Source organism: Macaca mulatta, chromosome 13 (assembly GCF_049350105.2).
Source record: "Macaca mulatta isolate MMU2019108-1 chromosome 13, T2T-MMU8v2.0, whole genome shotgun sequence".
In the NCBI taxonomy this organism is placed as follows: domain Eukaryota; kingdom Metazoa; phylum Chordata; class Mammalia; order Primates; family Cercopithecidae; genus Macaca; species Macaca mulatta.
Genome location: NC_133418.1, coordinates 123471658 through 123493913, shown reverse-complemented (window position 1 = coordinate 123493913; position 22256 = coordinate 123471658). Strand labels below are relative to the sequence as shown.

The 22256-nt window shown below is 44.2% G+C and overlaps 1 protein-coding gene across 1 annotated transcript in view; it reads left to right on the top strand.

The window, feature by feature from the left end:
• The window catches only part of SNTG2 (syntrophin gamma 2), a 374485-nt gene extending 353445 nt beyond the window's left edge, over positions 1-21040 (top strand). Inside the window, exon 17 of the mRNA XM_028832026.2 lies at positions 20770-21040. Within this exon, the coding sequence (XP_028687859.2) occupies positions 20770-20901 (132 nt within the window). The 3' untranslated portion in view covers positions 20902-21040. The remainder of the gene's footprint in view (positions 1-20769) is intronic.
• Positions 21041-22256: the final 1216 nt, after the last annotated feature.

Sequence of the window (22256 nt, the reverse complement as noted above, 5' to 3'; positions counted from 1 at the left end):
ACCTTACTCCTGCAAGAATGGCCATAATCAAAAAGTTAAAAAAACAATAGATGTTGGTGTGAATGTGGTAAAAAGGGAACACTTTTACACTGCTGGTGGGAAAGTAAACTAGCACAACCACTATGGAAAACAGTGTGGAGATTCCTTGAAGAACTAAAAGTAGGACTGCCATTTGATCCAGCAATCCCACTATTGGATATCTACCCAAAGGAAAAAGAAAAAGTCATATGAAAAAGACACCATGCACACAAATGTTTATAGCAGCACAATTAGCAATTTCAGAGACATGGAACCAACCTAAGTGCCCATCAACCAATGAGTAGATAAAGAAAGCATGGTACATATACTCCATGGAATGTTACTCAACCATAAAAAGGAACAAAATAATGTCTTTTGCAGCAACTTGGATGGAGCTGGAAGCCATTATTCTAAGTGAAGTAACTCAGGAATGGAAAACCAAGTATCATATGTTCTCATTCATAAATGGGAGCTAAGCGATGAGGATGCAAAGGCATACAAATGATACAGTGGACTTTGGGGAATTGGTGGGGGAAGGATGGGAGGGGACTGAGGAATAAAAGACTTCACACCGGGTATAGTGTACACTGCATGGATGACAGGTGCACCAAAATGTCAGAAATCACTACTAAATAACTTAACCATGTAAACAAAAACCCCCATTCCCCAAAAACTATTGAAATAAAAATGAAAATGAATATTCAAAACGTGCATGGACAAAGTACTCAAAGAATACAGAAAAGTGAATTGTTTCTTAAATAGCTATGTTCTTTCTTCCTGATTATAACCCTATCCCAGTAATTCCCTTTTTCATGGAGAGATTCATGTGTTTTGTCTCTCAACTTGGGGCCCAGCCACTGTTGACACTAAAGCGCACTGAGCCTGTGCTCCTTGCGTAGAGGACTCTGAATGTATCCCCGTGCCTGCACTGCATCAGCCGCTGGCTTTCCATGTGACAGATGCTTCATAAATGTTTCCTGCAAGTAACCATGCTTTGAGAAACTTAATCAACATATAAGCTAATTTTTGGGAGACGTCACAGAATGGGTCCTAACGTACTTCCTGGCTCTCTCAGTGTTGAGAGAAGCCCAGCAGAGGCCTGAGCTGTCAGCAGCCAACCACGCTGCCTGCTGGTCCAGGAAAGGCGAACCGGGGCTATAGCTTCTGTTTGAGAGGGAAGGACTCATGCTCCTCTCTGACCCTGGCTTTGGGGATTCACAGGTGGGTGAGGAAGTTAGAGCATTAAAACAATGGCCACGTAGGTAAGTAAAGCCAGTCTGGGCCCAGGGAAAACCAAGAAAATTTCTAATCATTTTATTTTCAACCATCAGGGCTTCTAAGATAAATTTATGTTAGACTGGAGTCCTACAGGTGAATTCCGTTTTCCAAGTATCATTACACTAAATCTAGACATGTGCTTCAGCCCGTGTGGGTCTGGATTGAACACTGAGAAACCACATGACGCACACTCAGGTTCTGTCCAATGAGCTTAAATAACTCGCTTGTGATTGGGTTTGACAAAATATAAGATGGATGTTCACACTGGGAGAACTCTCCCTGGTAAACACTCCAGCTTCTAAGATAGAAATGCAGCCTTCAAACCCGTCCGCTGGGTGACCTTAGAGAGAGGCTGGTGTGTTTTACTTTTCTTTCAGGTACATCACAGTCATGGTTTACGTCACCAGATCAAACAAATCATATTCTCATTGCTTTGTTTTCCTATCTTTTTTATTTGGAAGGGACCATCCCCATTAGGGTCTATATTTTGGAAGTCAAAATAATATTAGTCTTGAAATTAAAATGCTATAATATTTCAACTCAAAGGCATTGGTAAAGAGAGATCCAAATTATGCCTCTTTTGATGCAGATTTTCAAAGAGAAAAGTACTAGACACAATAATACCTACCAGTTTGGAGGCGTCAGTTTCCCATTCTCCCCACTCTGTCTGTGCTTAGTGATGCTGAACATTTGTTTCATAGACTTGTTGGCCATCCGTCTGTCTTCTTTTGAGAAAAGACTGTCCAAGTTTTTTGCCCATTTTAAAATCAGGTTGTTTTCTTGCTTTTGAGTTCTTTGACTTCCTTATATATTTTGGATATTAACTCCTTATCAGATGCATGGCTTGTAAATATTTCCTCCATTCTTTAGGTAGTTACTTCATTTGGTTTATTGTTTTTATTGCTGTGCAAACACTCTTTAGTTCAATGGACTTTAATTTGTCTGTTTGCTTTCATCGCTTGTGCCTTTGGAGTGATATCCAAAACATCATTGCCCAGACCAATGCCAAAAATATTTTGTCCTATGTTTTATCCTAGTAGTTTTATAGTTTTTGGTCTTACATTTAAATCTTTAATCCATTTTGAATTGATTTTTGTATATGGTGTGAGCTAAAGATCTGATTTCATTCTTCTGCATGTGAATATCCAGTTTTCCCCACATCATTTATTGAAGAGACTATCTTTTCCCCATTATGTGTTCTTGCCACCCTTGTAAAGGAGCAATTGATGGTAAAAGCATGGATTTATCTTTGGGGTCTCAATTCTGTTTTTGTCTATATTTCTGTTTTAGCACTAGTACCATGCTGTTTTGGTTGTTACAGCTTTGTAGTATATTTTGAAGCTGGGTAGTGCAATGCCCCTAGCTTTGTTCTATTTGCCCAACAATGCTTTTGCTATTCAAGGTCTTTTGTAGTTCAATATGAATTTTAGAATTTTTTTCTGTTTCAGTCAAACATGTCATTGGAATTTTGATAGGGATTGCAATTGAATCTGTAGATTGCTTTGGCTACTGTTTCTTTTCTATTTTAGGTTGAATAATATTCCATTATATGCATATACCCAATTTTTAATCCTTTCATTCATGGGCAAACAGTTAGGCTGCTTCCATCCTTTGGCTCTTGTGAATATTGCTACTGTGAACACAGGTGTTCAAATATCTGCTTGAGTCCCTGTTTTAAATTATTTGGGTATTGAACAAAAGTAGAATTGCTGGATCATGTGGTAATTCTATTTTTAATTTTTTGAGGAACTCCTGTACTCTTTCCTGTAGCAGCTGCACTGTTTTATTTCCACCAACAAAGGAAATTGGAATGCACAAGGGTTCCAGTTTCTCCACATCCTCAACAACACTTCTGATTTTCCTAGGAGAGTACTGGCTATCCTAATGGATGTTAAATGTTATCTCACTGGGGTTTTATTATCTTCTAATGATTATTGATGTTGAACATCTTTTCATGTGCTTGTTGGACACTTGTATATCTTCTCTAGATAAATATTCAGATTTTTTGCCCATTTTCTAATCAAGTTTTTTTTGTTGTTGTTGTTGCTTGTTTGTAAGAGTTCTTAAATATTCTAGATATTAGCTCCTTATCAAGTGTGTGATTTGCAGATGTCTTCTCTCATTCTGGGAGTTTCTCTTTATTCTTTGTTTACAGTGTCCTTTGATGCACAAAAGTTATTAATATTGGTGCAATCTATCTCTTTTAATTTATCTATGCTTTATTTGATTGCCTTTGCTATTTGTGTCATATCCAAGAAATTATTGCCAAACCCAATGTCATGAAGTGTTTCTCTATGTTTTTGTCTAAACTTTTTAAAGTTTTAGCTCTTATGTTTAGGTCCTTGATTCATTTGGGGTTAATTTTTATATATGGTATAAGGTAAGAGCCTAAATTCATTGTGTTGCAAGTGGATATCTAATTTTCCCAGCACCAGTTAATTAAAAAACTGCCTATTGCCCGTAGCACGGACATTTCCGATTGAGTGGCAGACTTATATGGCACCACATAGGCCAGGTTTTACTTCTGTGCTCTCTGGTGTATTCATTCATCATTCATTATTCATTCATTCATCTGTGTGTCTCTCTTTATACCAGTAACAGTGTTTTGATTACTGTGGCTTTGCCATAAGCTTTAAAATCAGGAACTATGAGACCTCAGACTTTGTTTATTTGTTTTCAAGATTGTTTTGGCTAGTCAGGATCCTTTAAGATTACAGATGCATTTTTCTATTAAAAAATAACTTTGGAATTTGGATGGAGAATGTGTTGAATCTGAGGTTCACTTCTGGTAATATTAACATCTTAATAATATTATGCCTTCCAACCCATAAATATGGGATGCCTTTCCATTTATTGGTGTCTTCATTACTTTCTTTTAACAATTTATTTTAGTTTTCATTCTACAAGACCTTTGCATCCATGGTTAAGTTCATTCCTTAGCATTTTATTTTTTCATCCTATTATAAATGGGATTGTTTCTATGATTTCTTTTTCAGATTATTCATTATAAGGGGATAGGAGCAAAATTTATTTTCCCCTTCTCCCAACCTCCAGCTCTGGGTAACCTCTATTCTATTGTCTGTCTCTATGAACTTGCTTTTTCTAGGTGTCTCATAGAAGTGCAATCATAGAATAGATGACCTTTTCTGTCTGGCTTCTTTTGCTTAGAGCTTAATGTCTTCAAGGTCCATCCATGTTGGAATAAGTATCAGAACATTCTTTTTTAGAGCTGAGTTATATTCCATTTTATGGATACATCATATTTTATTCAATATTTGTTGATGAGCACTCTGGTTATTTCACCTTTTGGCTATTGTGAATAATGATGCAATGCACATTTACATGCACATATCTGTTCGAGTCCCTTTTTTATTTTTTGGAATACCCATTAGGAGTGAATGTGCTAGGCCATATCATAACTCTGTTTAACTTTCTTAAGGAATTGCTCATCTGTTTTCCACAGCACCTATACTTGTTTACATTCCAACCATCAATGAAGGTTCCAGTTTCTCCACATCCTCACCAATGTTTTTCTTTTCTCCTTTTTCAAATATTACAGCCATTGTAGTAGGTGTGAAGTGGTATCTCATTTTGAGGGTTTTGTTTGTTTGTTTGCATTTCCCCAGTGATTGATGATGTGATGCATCTTACCCTGTGTTAAGGGGTCATCTGTGTGTCTCCTTTGGAGAAACTTAAGTCCTCTGCCCATTTTTAAAGTGGATTATTTGGTTTTTTTGTTGTTGTTGATGTGTAGGAGTTCTTGACATATTATGGATATTAAATTCTTCTAAGATACATGATGTATAAATATTTTCTTCCATTCTATAGTTCATCTTTTCTCACTCTCTTGAAAATGTCCTTCGATGCACAAAAGTTTTTTATTTTGATCAAGTCCACTTTCATCTCTTTTCTCTTTTGCTGTTTGGCAGCAGTGTTTTAAACTCCCTAATGCGTGATACAAGACAGTCACTTACCAGAGTTATCTAACATGTGCTAGTTGGGGCTGGAGCCACCTTGAATTCCCACTTCAGTTCTCACACTGATATAAGGAATGGTTTGTAGCTGTTTTTATATTTTTCCAGACTCCAGGAGGAGGGCTTCCTGCCAGTTTTCCCTCAAGTTGAGTGGAAGGCTTGTCACACCTCATCAGTAAAAAGATTTGCTCATTGTGAGGGCTGGTTATTTCTCTGATGTGTGAATCTTAAGCTGATGAATATCAAGAGGAAAATGTAAACCCTTCTGCCACACCACAGTAGAGGAAGCCGTAACTGCTTAACCCACAGAAACAAACACATTCCACTGCAGCCCAAGAGCTATGCGCTGGCACCTGCATACAGGCTGGAGACAAGATGGTCAGGTGGGGGAAAGGGCAGCACCCCCTGCCCCCATGCTAATGGCCAAATGAGAGTATTGGCTGCTGCATCACTCCCTGATCTGCAGACTAGAAACTGCTTAAGGCTTTGCACCATCCATACACCGGCCACATCGAACCGGAATCAAGCTGGGATGCAGCACAGGCTGCTTCCGGGAGCTCCCAGAGGGTGGAGGCTCTGGAGGCACAGAAGAGGCACCGAGGCACTCGCCTCCCTCTCCATGGCCTCTGTCAATTTTCTGTGTGTTCCCAAGGTCTTCTTTCTCCTCCCCACAAAAACAAAACAAAACAAAAAAACCGGAGCTAACAACTAAAGCAAATCCTCACCTCTGTCTAAATTTACTGATTTAGGTAACAAAACCTGCAGACCTCAGAGACTGTGAATTTGGAGAAGTGACTTAAAGAACCGAGATGCCGGTTGTTATTACCCTGGAAGAAGGGGTGGGAAGAGGAGTCCTATGCAGACAGAGGGTGGACTTGGCATTTGAATAAATGAGATCATCATGCAACAGCCCGTTTATAATACACCATTATTTATCCTTTCCAGGATAGAAAGGGCAAACATTTCATACTAATCGAAGGAGAAATTCTTTTGCAAAGTGGGTCATTTTTCTTTTCCAGGTTCTATAGAGCTGGCTCCTGCTAGGAATTAATAAATACCAAATAACAAAATATTGTTGAAATGGCATCTCTTCAAAAAGAGATGATCACCTCTATTCTTTCAACCAAAAAAGATTCTAACATGAAATATCTCTAATGTAAGTGCATATATTCATAAAAGTGATCCAGTACAAAAATAAAATATTTGACATAGTGTGATTTGTCTTTCTAAAATTGAATGGTAAAATAGTGACATTTTATTATTACTTGCATTAATTATAAAAGCATCCTAGTTTTGCTATTACTTCACATTTTTTCCTAAATGGGAAAATAATTTTTCCATCTTTTGTTATTAATAACCCTTGAATTAATTTGGGATGTTTCGCACAGAGCCAATTACAGTTTATTTTCTTCCTAATTTTTTTATAACAAAAGATCCCCATTTTACAGGCAAGACACCTGGCTCAAAGAAAGAAGTTATTAGCCTAAATTATAGCTGCCATTTTTGATGGTTAAATTGTGCCAAAGTTTACATTCAGTATCTCACTTAATTCTCCCAATACACACAGACTGGGGTTTGCCCCAATTTATAGGTGAGAAAACCAAGTTTTAGAGACGTGCCTTTCTGAGACCTTTGGCTGCCACGGGAGGACGGCAGCTGAGCTGGGTTTGCAGGAGTCCACGTGTCTCTGCTATTGGAGATGCTCACAGGAGTTTCCAGGTGACCGGATTCACCTGTGATCGTCCAGATCTTCCCCCACTTGAACGCTGTGCTTTCTGTGTCCATCAGGAAGCTCAGGACGATCCCTTTGTTCCCCATCAAAAAGGACCACAGCTGACACCCTTACAGCAGAGACACACGTTAACAAGAGAGAAGCAGAGAACAGTTATTACACTCACATGTGTTCATGGAGGTCATGGGACATGTGAACTCAGAGAGGGTCCAGGTGGCTGAGGCCCAAATGCCCTCCTTACAGAGAGGAGGAGTGGAGATGCTCAGGCCCGTGCTCCAGGGAGGGTGCGTAGGAGTGGAGGTTGTCTCGGCTGCAGACCAAGTCTCCCAGGTCACCTCTGGGAGCTGCCCTCAGAAGAGGGGGAAAGTCTGGGCCTGGTGGCCTCCTCCAGTCTCTTCTCTTCTCTGGTGGTGGATCTTTCCCGGCTGTTTAATGAGATCTCTGGGGAGGCGGTCTTAAGACAGTTGCATTCCTTTGAAAGAAGCTTTCTCAGTCAAGTAAGGAGACTCCAGAGAGCTTCTCCCCGCCCTTGGGAGAGAAACAAGACAAGGCTGGAGGGACCTTGATTCCGAGGCAGCTTCTGGGGCCCTCAGCACATCCATGTGCCAGGCTTCAGGGCGCCACCTGCTGAGACCCAACAATGCTCTGTTTTCTAGTTTTTATCTTGTTTTTTGCTTTTTGTTTGTGTTTGTGTTTTTTTGGAGATAGGGTCTTACTCTGTTGCCCAGGCTGGAGTGCAGTGGCACAGTCATAGCTCCCTGCAGGCTCAGACTCCTGGGCTCAGGCCGTCCTCCTGCCTCAGCCTCCCAAAGCACTGGGATTACAGCTGTGCACCACCTCACCCAGCCTGTTTTATTTTAATGAACAACATGCTGTAGCCTGGGACTTAGGTAGTTCAGAGTCTGGAAAAGATATTTTCCTTTAATATTTAAAACCTTCTTGAGGACCTAATCAATGCAAATCAGAGCCTCCCTAGCAAGTCCTCTGTGAAGACCTCGGGGCAGGGAGCTCACTCCTTAGACGAGGCCGGTTTCTTGCTCCCGGCTTGTTGTGAGTTGTGTTATAAATTACATTTGTCTCTTGAGTGTCCTGCATTTCAAACAGCACCTGCTCTCTAGGACAGCAGCAGCTTCCTCTTACTGGGATTGTGAATTTGGGAAGCAGGACGTGCATAGGAAGAGTGGAGTCTCACTCTTCGCCCTGTTCTGGGCACACCTGGCCCAGCAGCCCTACCGATAGGACCACCCCTCCACCCTGCCCGGCACTGGGACTCCTGAGAGCCGCCCACATCCAAAGATGTCTCTGGAGGCAGGAAGCCCCCGTCCCAGGGAGGGCAGAGGGCAGGCTTGCCCCGACCACAGCTGATTGTGGTCTCAGTCCCCATGTCCAGCTCTGATGTCCAGACTTGCTTGAGCAGGAAGTCCTGTTTGCTCCACACATCTCACCCAGCCTCTCCAGTGCCAAGTTCCAGGGGCAGCCAGGACATGAACCAGAGGGGCAAGCTCCCTGCAATGCGGGCTTCAGCATTCACAACTAGAGGAAGATAAAGAGGATGGCAACAGAAAATCGAATGCTGCCAAAATACTTAAAGGTTTATTCTGAGCCAACAGAGTGACTGTGACCTGGGGACACACAGCCTCCTGAGGTCCCAAGAAGGTGCAGGTGCACCTGAGCAGCCGGGTTGCAATTTGCTTTCATACATTTCAGGGTGATGGAATCTCAGGTGAAATCAGAAGTCAGTGCATGGAGGGTGTGCACTGGTTCAGCCTGGAAAGGTGGGCATCTCCAAGTGGGGGCTTACAAGTCATAGGTGGGTTTTGGGGATTCTTTAGCTGGCAGTTGGTTGAAAGAGCTAAGCTTTGTCTCAGGTTCAGTGTGAAGTAACACTGAAGTTAAGATGAGGGCATCTGCATCCACCATGTCATGCTGTACCAAAGTCAGGCTGGAAAGTCAACCATATCACATGGATTAATAAGAAAAAAAAGAATCTGTTCAAGGGGATTTTATGGTTTATAGGGCACAACTCCCCGGGCCCTTTAGAAAGGAATTTGGTAAAGAGGAAAAAAATAGTCAGAGCTCAGACATCAGGGAACAGGAAGGTAAAGCCCTTCTGGTCCCAGTGCTAACCCTACCGGGCACCACCATAACAGGCAGGGGCTTTGGGCCCTTGAGTAAGAAGGTCAGGACTTGAGAGGGCTTAGAGCTCCAGCCAGGACTCCTGTAGGGCAGGGTCCAGTAGCCTCCTGACCAGCCTGTGGGTCTTCCTGGTGTTAAGGCTCAGCCCATGAAAACCAAGGAGCCCTCAGGCAAGCCACACCCCAGCTGACCCTCACCAGCCCTACCCAGAGACTCAGACCATCATCAAACCAGGACAGAATTGGTTTTGAAAGCACTGGTTTATAACCACGGGCTCTTCTTAAAGACCACAACGTCATCTCTCACTGCCTGTTCCTCTCTGTCACTCTGAAGTCCCCGTCCCTCTCTGTCCTGTCAGGCCCCTGTCTGGCTCCCATCACTGTATGTGTGAACCCGTCTTTCACTCCTTTCGCTCCTTGGCCAAGGCCTTGTGAGTTCAGCATTAAGGGGTCTGAATGGCTGGATCTCACCCATCCCTGGGAAGAGAAAATTAGCTCAGAGGAGTCAGCTACATGAGGTTTGCGGAATTTATCAGTCCCAGGGAGACGTGAGTTTGGGGCTGCAGTCCTGCAGTCCCACACGTGCATCCTTGCCTGGGGCAGCTGTTTAAAGGCATTGGGCCCTGCCCTGCTGCCTCACCTATCGTCTTCATGTTCCTGGAATTTGTGATACAAAGAACAAAGCATGGCCAATCAATCAGTAGCTTATGGTATTTAATTTAGATTTTGGGCAAACAACTCAGAAACTGCCACTTTTTTTTAAAGGTCCATTTATAACTGCAGCTTTTTGGAGTGTATATTCAGGGCAATTTAAATCTGTGTACCCAGGTTGCAGCTCTCAAGCTTAGCTCAAAGAAAGTCTCCACATGTATTAATTTAGCCTCAGCTTCTTGCTTTAGGTTGACATCCCTATGGCAACAGCCACCGGACCCTGCCTGGAGCACAGCATGCCCTTTATATGTTTTATGCTAAACGCAAGGGTGCATGAATAATTTGTAAACCAAAAATAAAATTCTAAGGCCCCCCAGCCATCTGAATGGACTTCCTTCTCAGCCAGGGATTTCTTAAAATTTAACCTGAAAGACTGGTTCAGGCCATGACGGGAAATAACGGTTGGGTGTGCCTCATGATGCCTCTCCGGCATGAATATCAACATATTCTTTAAGTCTGAAAAGAAATATTTTACAACCTATTCTTTCTGTAAAGCCTACTACCTTAAAGCTTCCTCTGCAAATAAGAACTGTGGTCTCCACAATCCTTTATCTTAACCCAGACATTCCTTTCCATTGATCCCAGGTCTTTACATACACTCAATCAATTGTCAATCAGAAAATTTTTCAATCTACCTCTAAGCTGGAAGTCCCTACTTGTAGTTGTCCCACCTTTCTGAACCAAAACAATGTATTTCTTAAATGTATTTGATTGAAGTCTCATGTCTTCCTAAAATGTGTAAAATCAAGCTGTGCCCTAACCACCTTGGGAACATGTTCCCAGGACCTCCTGAGGGTGATGTCACAGGCCGTGGCCACTCATATTTGAGAATAAATCTCTTCAAATATTTTACAGAGTTTGACTCTTTTCATTAACAAATTGTTGTGCAGTTGAACAGAAATCAGCTTAAACTAATACTTGTGCATCTAGCTTTCTTACTTGGTGCATTTCTAACAAATTATTTTCTTTAAAAATAATCTTGTTACAGCCTAATGGGTTCTTCTTGCCTGATGCACAAAAAACCCAATACAATGAGACAGCACGTGTTACAGCAGAGAAAGAGTTTAATTATTGCAAGGCAGCTGAGCGAGAGGAGACAGGAGGTACTTCTCAAATCTTCCTTATGAAGAATTCAAAGGCTAGGATTTTATAGGATAGTCTTCCAGCAAAGGGCTAGACAATGGGAAACGCTGACTGGCTGGGTTGGGGATGAAATGACGGGATGTCCAAACTGTCTTTGTGCACTGCATCGCTTCCTGGTTGGCGTCACTGGTCTAGGCAGCATCAGTTGTTCCACTAAAATATAAGGTCTGAAAAAATATCTCAGACACCAGTCTTAGTCTTTACAATAGTGATGTTATCTACGGAGGCAATTAGGGAAGTTACAAGTCTTGTGAACACCAGCTACATGACACTTAAGCAGTAAACAAGTTAAGAAACAATAACTAGTTATGATTGACCTATGCAGAGCTTTTAGCAGAATTCAGGTTCCTGCCATAATTCTAAACTTGTGGCCCTTCATTAGCTATACAAAGGCAGTTTTGGTCCTCGAACAAGAACGGGGTAGCTTTGGGAAGGGGCTGTTATCATCCTTGCTTTAAGGTTAAACTAGAAGCTAAATTCCTGTGTTCTGAACTGGGCCTGTGTCCAGCCATGAACAAGGCCATCAGCTTGTGAGGTTAGAAGCAAGGTGGGGTCACTTACGCTACTTTTCTCGCCTTCATAAGTTTCACAAAGGCAGTTTCAATCTCTCTTGTATATTAAGTGCCATCCAGATGCCAGGGACTGTACTGGGTAGTGTTTATGCATGATTGCATTAATCACCACCAAGCCCCGGGACACAGTGTAATTATCCTTGGTTTGTTCATCGTGAACCTGGGGATGAGTGTAAATATCTTGCTTAGGGTAAAAGAATTATTAAACATAGAATCAAAGTTAAGCTTAAGTCATCTAAGATTCACAGCCTGCCCAGACTCTGGTCTTGTCAATATTTGGAAATGATTATTTCTAAAATAATGAATTATAAGCCTTTTGGAGGGGATAACAACTTATAATGTCTGTTTAAAAATTTAATGTTTTTAAATTAAAATTTTATAAACAACAACAACAAAAGAAGTGTGCCCATTTAGGAAATGGGATGACCTCAGTCTCCTGGCCTTGCTGTCACCCCCCAGTGCCTTCTACATTTCAGACATTGCATTGCCCTCCCCACAATGCCTATTAGGATAATTACGGTTTTTAATATGTGGCGATTCCTCAGAAAACGGTCAGGGGAGCAGACTCTGCAGAGGGAGAAGGTGGTTCTTCCTGGAAGGCGGAACTTGGATGTAACCACATTAGTTCCTGCTGGGCTTTGGCTGAATTAATTTCAAGCCTTTGAAAGAGGAGGGAAAGTGTTACAGTGTGAATGGAGGTCTGGAAGGAGGTCGCCCTGCAACACAGCTGGCCCCAATACACGTGCAAATGTGTTCTCTGCCTCTTAGAAAAGCTACCAGATTGCCCATTTATTTATGATTATCCATTGTAGTGATCTGTGTGGTGCTTCTTGCAGGAGTTTGGCAATTTATAAATCACAGATTTTTCCAGCAAGGACAGCCAGATGCTGTTTCTGCACATATGCCTAGAAATATAAGCACGCTGTCATTTGCTGGCACTGATGACTTGAGTGAAGGCTAAGGTTTTGGCTCAGAGAAACATGATGAATGTTGGTGATGGAAAGGGAACAGTGATTGTAACAACTGTATTTTATTGAATGAGAAAATAGAAGTATAAATGCCAACGTGCTTCCAAAAAAGATACATGAAGTTTTTTTAGCTGTCATTATTGGAAAAGAAAAAGAAAGAAAAGCCAATCGGGCTCTAATGACTAGCCTTACGAAAGCAAATGATATTTTGAGTGAATAGGGACATGATTGACTTGAATTGGTGCCTGATTTTCATGTTTTTGTTCATTATTTGTAAGACAAAATTATCAGAAAATGTCTTCCCAATTCCTTAATATGTTTATTACTACTTTTACTCTCAATATCAAGTTTGGAATGGGTAAAATTCTATACTATCTCCTCACAAAATTGACCTTGTTCGGCCAGTAAGTGTAAGAGCTCTTTATCTTTGTCAGAACTTGGAAATTTCCAAGTAAAATATTTACACAAGCAGAAGAAAGCAGCCCCACCGTTCTCTTAATTTCCTTGCTTTCCCTCTGTCTGCCTGACTCCGGAGCTACAGTAAATTGCAAGGACTACGCTTTGTGAAAACAGCTTTCCAAAGAGCCAGGGATTCATCTTTAAAATATGTCTCTGTAGGCACAGGAAAGAGGCATGAGTGATAGATTCAGAGTTGTTTGCAGAAGTCAGATGTTTTTTAGCCTTCTGGCAAGATAATAATACTGAGGGTATAAATAGCATTTATGAAGATGTGATTCCATTATTTGCTGAAGAGGAAAAGGTGGTTTAAAAACCTGAATCAAAGAAACACCAAGGAAAGCATCCCAGGAGGCAAATCACGGGGTACCCTGTCACGATGACAGGGAACACTGCCCAGGAAGGTAGATCTTTGAATCTAACCCGATGAATCTGAACGGGTAGAAGAAAGAGGGCACTTGACACAACAACTTCCAAACAAGATTGGAGGCGCACGGGGTGTGAATGGAGCCCTCTGTGCTCATCCGCCGACTCGGCCACATCCAGCCGGGCTCAACAGCCTGGATTTGTTTCTCTCTCACCAGCTGTTTCTGCCATTCTGGGGAAAAGCACCTGCCTCATTTACTGTTGAAGCCTTCATCCCACTGCTCTGAAGTGTCTCTGACATGGTTGTTCTAGGAACGCCAGTTCCCATGGTGGAATGCTCGCCCCACCCTCTCTGCCAGCCCACGAGGCGCTTTCCTCCTCACTGACCTGCCCTCTGACATGCCCTCACCCTTCCTGGACACCTGCAGCCCCTCCTGAGGGAAAGTCCTGTCCTCAGTCTTTCCCTCCTGTCTCATGATGGACAGCTGTCCTCACCCCACAGACATGATTCGGTGTCTCCCAGTCGACTGGGAGGTCCCTGGCCCTGCAGAGGAGTACCGGGAGAGTCCCCTCTCTGACAGTCCCTGCACAGCCCCACAGGGCAACCATCACTTTCTAATTCACCACACTCGTGCCTCGGTTCCTGCCTTCTTCTGGAACCTCATCCACCCACACCATGCCCAGCTGTAAAAATCATTCATTCCCCCAGGGTACAATGAAAATGACAAGTTACAACCAAAGCCGTCTTCTGTTCAATCCTCCTGGCACCTTTAGCTTCCCGACTGTGTTTGGGGTGCCAGCCTCTCCTCTCCTCCCCTCTCCTCCTTTCAACTGGGATGCCAGCCCCTCTGCCCCCTGAGCTCCTTTGGTCTGGGATGCGGGCCCCTTTGCCCCCTGAGCTCCTGTGCTGGGATGCAGGCCCCTCTGCCTCCTGAGCTTCTTTGGACTGGGATGTGGGCCCCTCTGCCCCCTGAGCTCCTTTGGACTGGGATGCAGGCCCCTCTGCCCGCTGAGCTCCTGGGCTGGGATGTGGACCCTTTTGCCTCCTGAGCTCCTTTGGACTGGGCTGCAGGCCCCTCTGCCCCCTGAGCTCCTTTGGACTGGGATGCAGGCCCCTCTGCCCGCTGAGCTCCTGGGCATGGTGAGGCTGGGCCTGTGCAGGCCTCCTCCTAGCAACCCCTCCTAGTCAGGGTTGAGCACACAGTCCAGCAACCCTGCGAGTGTAAACTCAGTAGGTCAGGGTGGAGCCTGAGATTCTGCCTGTCCAACAGACTCCCAGGAAATGCTGTCTCTGCAGGACCACTCCCCATAAGCTTATGAGTTTATTCTTGGGCGTTTTGTAATACGGCGACCTCGTAGTGTCAAGGTTCTGAAATCTTCCATGAGTGAAACATCAGGTCCCATTGGGCTAAGAATCAGATTCTACTTCAGGTGCCAATCTTGCAACACATTGGCCTTGTCACCTTGCACGGGTTATTTAAATCTCTGTTTTCTCATTTGAAAAATGAGGACTGTGTCACCTACATTTTGTTTTATTTTACCTTAGCTTTGAGGCTAAAGATGCCTTATTCATTTGACAAAGATGGTTTGATGAAAATGGCAATGTCTGTTGAGCATTGATGCTGTACCGGAAACCTTACCCTTCTCATCAGCCACCTCATTCAGTCACCACAGCAGTTCTGGGGGCGCAGTGGGGTCCTGCCTCACAAAGACGTCACCTCCGAGCTGCACAGTTGCCCAGCGTGCTCCTGTGCTGCGTCTGGCTCACAACCACCCAGTGCTCCTGTGCTGCGTCTGGCTCATGACCACATGGTCCCAAAAATCCACATGGTGCCTTTTCAGAAAATTTCCAGCCATATACAAAACCCCTGGGAGCTTGAAACTGGCTGTGGCGGGAGCACATACACTTCAGCAGTGAGAGAGGCTGCACATCAGGCCCCCTCCACCCCCGGGACAGCCAGGTCGCCTGCACACCACCTCCGCCCACAGAATCAGTGGGGAGAAGGAGCACGACCTGAGCTCCAGAGTGTGTTCACATGTGAGGGCTCCAGCCTCATGGTGTAAACGTAAGGAAGTGCCTGGGGCCCTGGCTTGGGCTCTCTGCAGCACTGCAAGTGTGGCATTGAGTGCCGGGGTGTGACTGTTCCTCGTTATTGTTGCGTTTCATCCTATACTTCTTGGGCTTTTTCTAAGGCAAACTACAAAGCATTCTCACTTATTCCAGGTATTCATTCATGCATTGAACAACCATCTCTTTCAAGTCTTGCTTTGAGAGCCAAGTCCCCATAACCACCTCCTTGAATTCATGGGTCCGTCGGTGGCAGAGGAGTGGCCTGCGGTGAATGGCAGCCTGTGTTTGGATTGCTGTGGCCCAGTGGAAATGGTTTTCTTCAGTGCTGATTGACTTCACCTTTGCCCCCTTTCCCATAGGGCCATTAGGTAACGATTGGGAAAACTAAGAACCCAGGATGGCTGCTCATCGGAGGGCCAGTCATCTCACAGGCACTTTGTGACAAATGTCCAACAGTTTGTGCACTGAGACGGATAAATGGACCGTGCAGTGAGGAGGCGTGATTTCCACTGGAGGAGATTGATTGAGGACATGGGGTAATATTAGCATTTATATGTTGATTGAAAGTGTCACTCTGGTGATAGATGGGGCATGCCTGCGCATAAAGAGGGAAAGAAAAAGCATTTTCTCCAATGATGGGTGACCTCGTCGTTCACATTTTGACAAGCACAGGATAGAGCCTCATGGCGTCCTAAAAGTTTTACCTAATTAAGGAAAAATTCAGGGTGTTAAAGCACTCAACTGTTGAAAACTGTGCCAAGATGTGGGTCATATTTAAAATCATTGTTTCAGCCACCATTAAATATTAAAAGACTTTATAAAAATCTAGGGCGTTAGGACAGATACATTGCAGAGGAAAATGACGGGGCTGTAGGAGTTGGGTGTGGGGGAAGTGGAAGAACGCCGGGCTGGAGCTCAGGGACTGGGTGTTCCGTGGCAGAGCCGGCTGCCCGAGTTCCCCGAGCCTCTGCTTTCTCATCTGTAAAGTGGATACGTTTCCACCTGAAGGATGTCACACATTGCGAATGTGATGGGCTGGGGTGACACGTGAGAAGAGAATACTTTGGGACTTTACAGCAGATTAAAATCTTATTTTTTTCAGGGTTGGCAAATATCTCTGGGTAGACGTTTCACAGGCAACGGGGTCTAAGAGCCGGGCGGAAGTTCTTCCTGTGTCACACAACATCGGTTTGACTTCAGGCTTCTGTGGCCTCGATTTCTTCATGTCCTCTACGAGGACACAAGCCCCCCTTGCTACTGATCCCTGTAACCAAGGGTAACGGTTTTGAAACAACTTCTGTGACCCTCCTCACTTTGCCTTTAAGCTTCCCTGAATCCCAGCCTCTCTGGATAGCCCTGTCGTTTCTTATAGCACCTACGTGCCAGCTTGCAATCGCCTACAGAGTCCCAGATAAACTTTGGGAGAGCCTGTCTCTGCCATTGTATGAGGCTGACACTCCCTCACCCAACGTATCAGACTGTTCGTTCCACACTGTTTCCAGCACAGAGAGCCAGCAGACACCCCCTCCTCTGCAGGCGGAAACGCGTCAGCCCATGACCTACGCAGGAACACGGGTGAGGAGCACACGGAGGGATCCATACAGGGCGTCTCAGGCTTAGAAACTCAACACAGGTATTTTATTCAAACAAAATATCAAAATGTGATTTTGATCAGCTCTAGTTACAAATCTATAATTCTTTTTTTTTTTTTTTTTTTTTTTTTTTTTTTGAGATGGAGTCTCGCTCTGTCGCCCAGGCTGGAGTGCTGTGGCCGGATCTCAGCTCACTGCAAGCTCCACCTCCCGGGTTTACGCCATTCTCCTGCCTCAGCCTCCCGAGTAGCTGGGACTACAGGCGCCCGCCACCTCGCCCGGCTAGTTTTTTGTATTTTTTAGTAGAGACGGGGTTTCACTGTGTTAGCCAGGATGGTCTCGATCTCCTGACCTCGTGATCCGCCCGTCTCGGCCTCCCAAAGTGCTGGGATTACAGGCTTGAGCCACTGCGACCGGCCACAAATCTATAATTCAAGATAGCCTTGCTGGTAATACTTGGTTAGAAAATTAACCAGACCAGAGATATCATTGAATTGAAGATGTTCAGTGAAATGCCCACAGGATGCCTGTTTATTCAGTATCTGGATCACGACAGAATGGACTGAGTATTGTTTCAGAAGCTTTAATTTCATTCCTGGCTTTCAATACTACTCATTGAGTTTTAGTGTGGAATTTAGTGGCATGACTGATTTCACTGCTAGCTAGTACTTTCTTTTCTTTTCTTTTCTTTTGAGACAGACTTTCACTCTTGTTGCCCAGGCTGGAGTGCGGTGGTACAATCTCGGCTCACTGTAACCTCCACCTCCCGGGTTCAAGTGATTCTTGTGCCTCAGCCTCCTGAGTAGCTGTGATTACAGGCACCAGGCACCTGCCACCATGGCTGGCTAATTTTTTTTTTTTTTTTTTTTTGGTAGGGACAGCGTTTCACCATGTTGGCCAGGCTGGTGTCAAACTCCTGACCTCAAGTGATCCATCCACCTCGGCCTCCCAAAGTGCTGGGATTACGGGCGTGATCCACCATTCCACCATGCCTGGCCACTGCTAGCACTTTCAAAGATTATGGAGTGTAACTTCAACTTATGATACCAAAAATTATTGATGTTGTTTTGAATGCCTGCATTATTACTGGTAGCTGTTTGGCTTCTTATTTCTGTGCATTGTGCTATTACTGGATACATCTTGGGAACTTGTAAAGCAATTTTCAATTTGTATGTATAAAACCAAAACCCTGGCCGGGCGCGGTGGCTCACGCCTGTAATCCCAGCACTTTAGGAGGCCGAGACCATCCTGGCTAACACGGTGAAACCCCATCTCTACTAAAAATACAAAAAAAAAATTAGCCAGGCATGGTGGCAGGCGCCTGTAGTCCCAGCTACTCAGGAGGCTGAGGCAGGAGAATGGAGTGAACCCGGGAGGTGGAGCTTGCAGTGAGCCCACATTGTGCCACTGTACTCCAGCCTGGGCAACAGAGATTCTGTCTCGAAAAAAATAAACCCAAAACCCTGAAGCATGAGTGATATGGTCATTATGGCTCTTTTTCTCCAAAAGTCCCTTCAAAAGTTCAGTAATTACTATTTGGAAACACATACATACATTAAATTACAATATGCGCTAAGTTTGCAAGAACCTTGTGTTTCTTCTAGAAAGCTACTTGGTTTTTTTCCTCTAACAGGGATAAGTTAAAATGAATAAAAGATTTTAAGTACAGTCTCACGCTTTGGGTATGACTGGTGAATCCAGCTTGAGTTAAAGTTTAACACAAGGGCTAGGCAGGCCCTGGGTTCCACTCACGACCAGAGTGAGGGATGCTGGTTTCCAAGTGTAATGACCCTTTATGAAACTACCTAAAGACTATGAAGCTGTGGCAGGAGAGTATTCCTCAACATCTTGAACATTTTGCTCATCACAACTTGAAATGATCAAAATAATTAGTGTTGTAGCTGTCAGTGTTAAGATTCCTTCACATGCAAAGGAAGGAACTTAATTCAAATTGGAATGAAGGAAAGGCGAAGTCTTCGGTTGCAGTCAGTAGGAGGTTGGGGGCAGCTCCCAGCGTGTTGGTACCCAGTGTCCCCCAATGTCTTTGTGTGTCCCTGCGTGGGGTGTTCCTCTGTGCTGAATTCCTCTTCCGACAGGCCGGCTCGCTGGCCCTCCACTTGGCGATAGTGGTGTTAGAACAAGCTTCAGGTATTCACTTCTCACAGCTGGTCACACCAAAGTAGGCATCTTGGCCTCCCTCTCCCTGTCGTCTATACCAAGCTGCCCCTGGGCTCTGCCTGGTCCCCCTGGGTCCTATACCTGTCGCAAGAGAGGAGCGGTTTCTAAAAGAAAGGCATGCAGAGAGGACCAGCAAGAGGCCGAGGGGACTTCATGCTGTCAGGGAAGTTCGAAGTCATTTTTGAGATGTCACGTCATTGAGTTATAAAGAAAAGCAGTTCAGAAAAGCTGAGATGGATATTACTGGGGAGGGAGGGCTTTACCCGGTGATGTGTGACCTCCACCCCTGCCTGGGGCCCCATTCTCCACCCGCTCATTCTGCCATGGAATGAAAATGACCGAGATCCTGCCTTTTGAGAGCTTAAGGGAGCACCTCTGTGGGACTGACGGACCTTAGTTTGTGTTGCTGTTCTTGAAAATGATTTCTCTTTCTTTCTGGTGTCATCTAGGCAGTTTAGAATATGCTAGAATTTTGGTGAGATTCAGCAAATAGGATGTCAATCAATTAGCAGTCACCTTAAAAGAAATTTTGTTGTTCTTCATCTTATTGAATTTTGTTATGTGAACAAAGAAGAGAGACAACATTAGAAGAATGCACTTAGACCTTCTTTTCTACCGATGGAATGGGGTGGCGGGACGGCGAGATTCATATTTTACCATCAAAAACAGGAAGATGATTTTTTCCCCAGTAACTGAATAACTTCTAAAAACAGTTTCTTTAACTTCTGTGTCAGCTTTGGGGTTCAGTGTGGACTTTTCTGTTTATTTGACACGAGGACTTTATGTGGGGCAGTTTGTGGAGAGAAGAGGAATCTTTTCTGGGTCATTTTTGCTTTTACATGACATTTGGTGTGTTTAACGTGCAGAGGTGAGGATCCAGCAGTTTGTTTTAGTTTTTTTATTGGGTATGGGGCGGGGAAACGGGCATAACCGTCTCTCTGGGAAACTCTCCCTGGGGCACCCTTGCCTGCTCTCCCGAAGCCATGGGGACAGGGTGGGTGAACAAGGCCCCTCCTCGCTCCCCGCCATGCCGTGCCCACCGCCTGTTCCGCACCACACAGCAGGCGCTGTTCCTCCCAAGCGCGGCCTTGGCATGAAGCCCACACGCACCCATACGGAAGGCGCGCAGGCCTGGGACACAATGGCTAGTTCCGCCAACTCACACAGCACAGGGGTCTGCCGCGACGGGATCCACGTCACAAAATCACCAGAGGCGCTGGGCAGGTGGGGAAGACTGAGTCCTGGCCGGATTACCAGGTGTGACTTAAATCAAGACCCATCACTGATCAATGAGGATGCAAAATAAAGGAAGTGAGTATTAGCTCCCGTTAGGTGCAAGAAAACAAGTAAGTTACAATCTCAGCGTTGTAATAAAAAATACCGTATATTCATGTTTGTAACCAATTTGGATCATATTACTCTGCCTTTTACTTTAAACCATATGTATTTCCTGTGTATTGTTACTCTCTTGGAGGGACTTTCTTGGAGTTCACAAGGTCCAAACTTTGTTAAATATTTTTGTAACGTGTTCTTCCAACAATTGTAATAAACACTTGATCTGATGTTCTCCTCCAGGAACTCGAGTTCCAGGACCTGACGGCTGTCCTGCACTGCGTCCACTCCTTCATAGCAGCCAAGGTGGCCTCCGTGGACCCCGGCTTCGTGGACAGTCAGAGTCTTGCCACCAAATACATGTACAGCAGCTAAAGGTTGTTTCTGTTGAGTGCTGAAAAATTAAATTATTTTCGTAAGAAATGATTCTTTCCTGCATAATATTGCAACTTTGTGTTGTTTTATAATGAGCCTATAGTTGTGATACCAATAAAACATGTCACTAGTTTCCAAAGATGGGTCCTCCTTGTTAAATCTGACATGGGGGATGCCTGGTCCCCTCTTCCCACGAGTCTCCCCTCAACGAGGAGCCCCAGCATCCCCCACACAAGTCTGTGGCTCAAACTCCAGTCCAGCTGATGCAGTTCACACGCCTAGCCCGTGTCCCAGCAGCATGAGAACCGTGTGGGCATTGCACACGCCACTTCCCAAGTTGGCAAAACCCAGATTTATTTTCATAAAATATGTCATCACAAATTCTGAGCAGGTACCACGTTTCTCCTCAGGAAGGAAAGGGCCTTCTTTGCAGTGGGGCTGTCACTTCCCTTCTCCTCCAGTGGGGATCAGAGTGACAGGATTATTTGAGAAACAGGCATTGGTCAAAATATGTGGGGAAAGGAAATCAACTTTAATTCCTTAATATTATAATCTTATTACATATCAATCTTCATGCTTATAAATGTATCATACATTGAATAACATATATAAATGGGAATTTTAATTGTTTCCCTAATTCATCAAATATAGCATGCAGTTTAGTTTCCGTGTTTCTCATTTGTTTATGACTTCTAAGTAGGGATACTTTGTATTTTTGTTATTAATGGCAATTGACTAGAGTTACTTGAATTTTTTTTTTAGAGATAGGACTCTAGGTGGAAAAATAAGGATTAGGCACTTGCTTGTCAGCCTTCAAATAAAGGACGAACATAAAACCATCAATCTACAAAGTATAGGAAAGTAAGAAAATAAACAGATGCCTGCTTCTGCAGTTCTGTTGAAAAGAAAATGTGGGCCAGGTGTGGTGTCTCATGCATGTAATCCTAGCACTTTGGGAAGTTGAAGTGGATAGATCACTTGAGGTCAAGGGTTCAAGACTAGCCTGGCCAATATGGCAAAACCCTGTCTGTACTAAGAATACAAATATTAACTGGGCATGGTGGCAGACGCCTGTAATCCCAGCTACTCAGGAGGCTGAGGCAGAAGAATCGCTTGTACCTGAGGGGTGGATATTGCACTGAGACGAGACTGCGTCACTGCACTCCAGCCTGGGCAACAGAACAAGACTCCGTCTCACAAAAAAAAAAAAAGAGAGAGAGAGAGTACAGATGCTAAAGAAAGATTCCATAGTTCCATTTCATGAGGTGATGAAGATCTCAGCAAAAATCCACAGCTCCCCACATTACACCCACCCCTTGTCTGTCTGACATTAGGAAGAGGGAAATATTTTAATA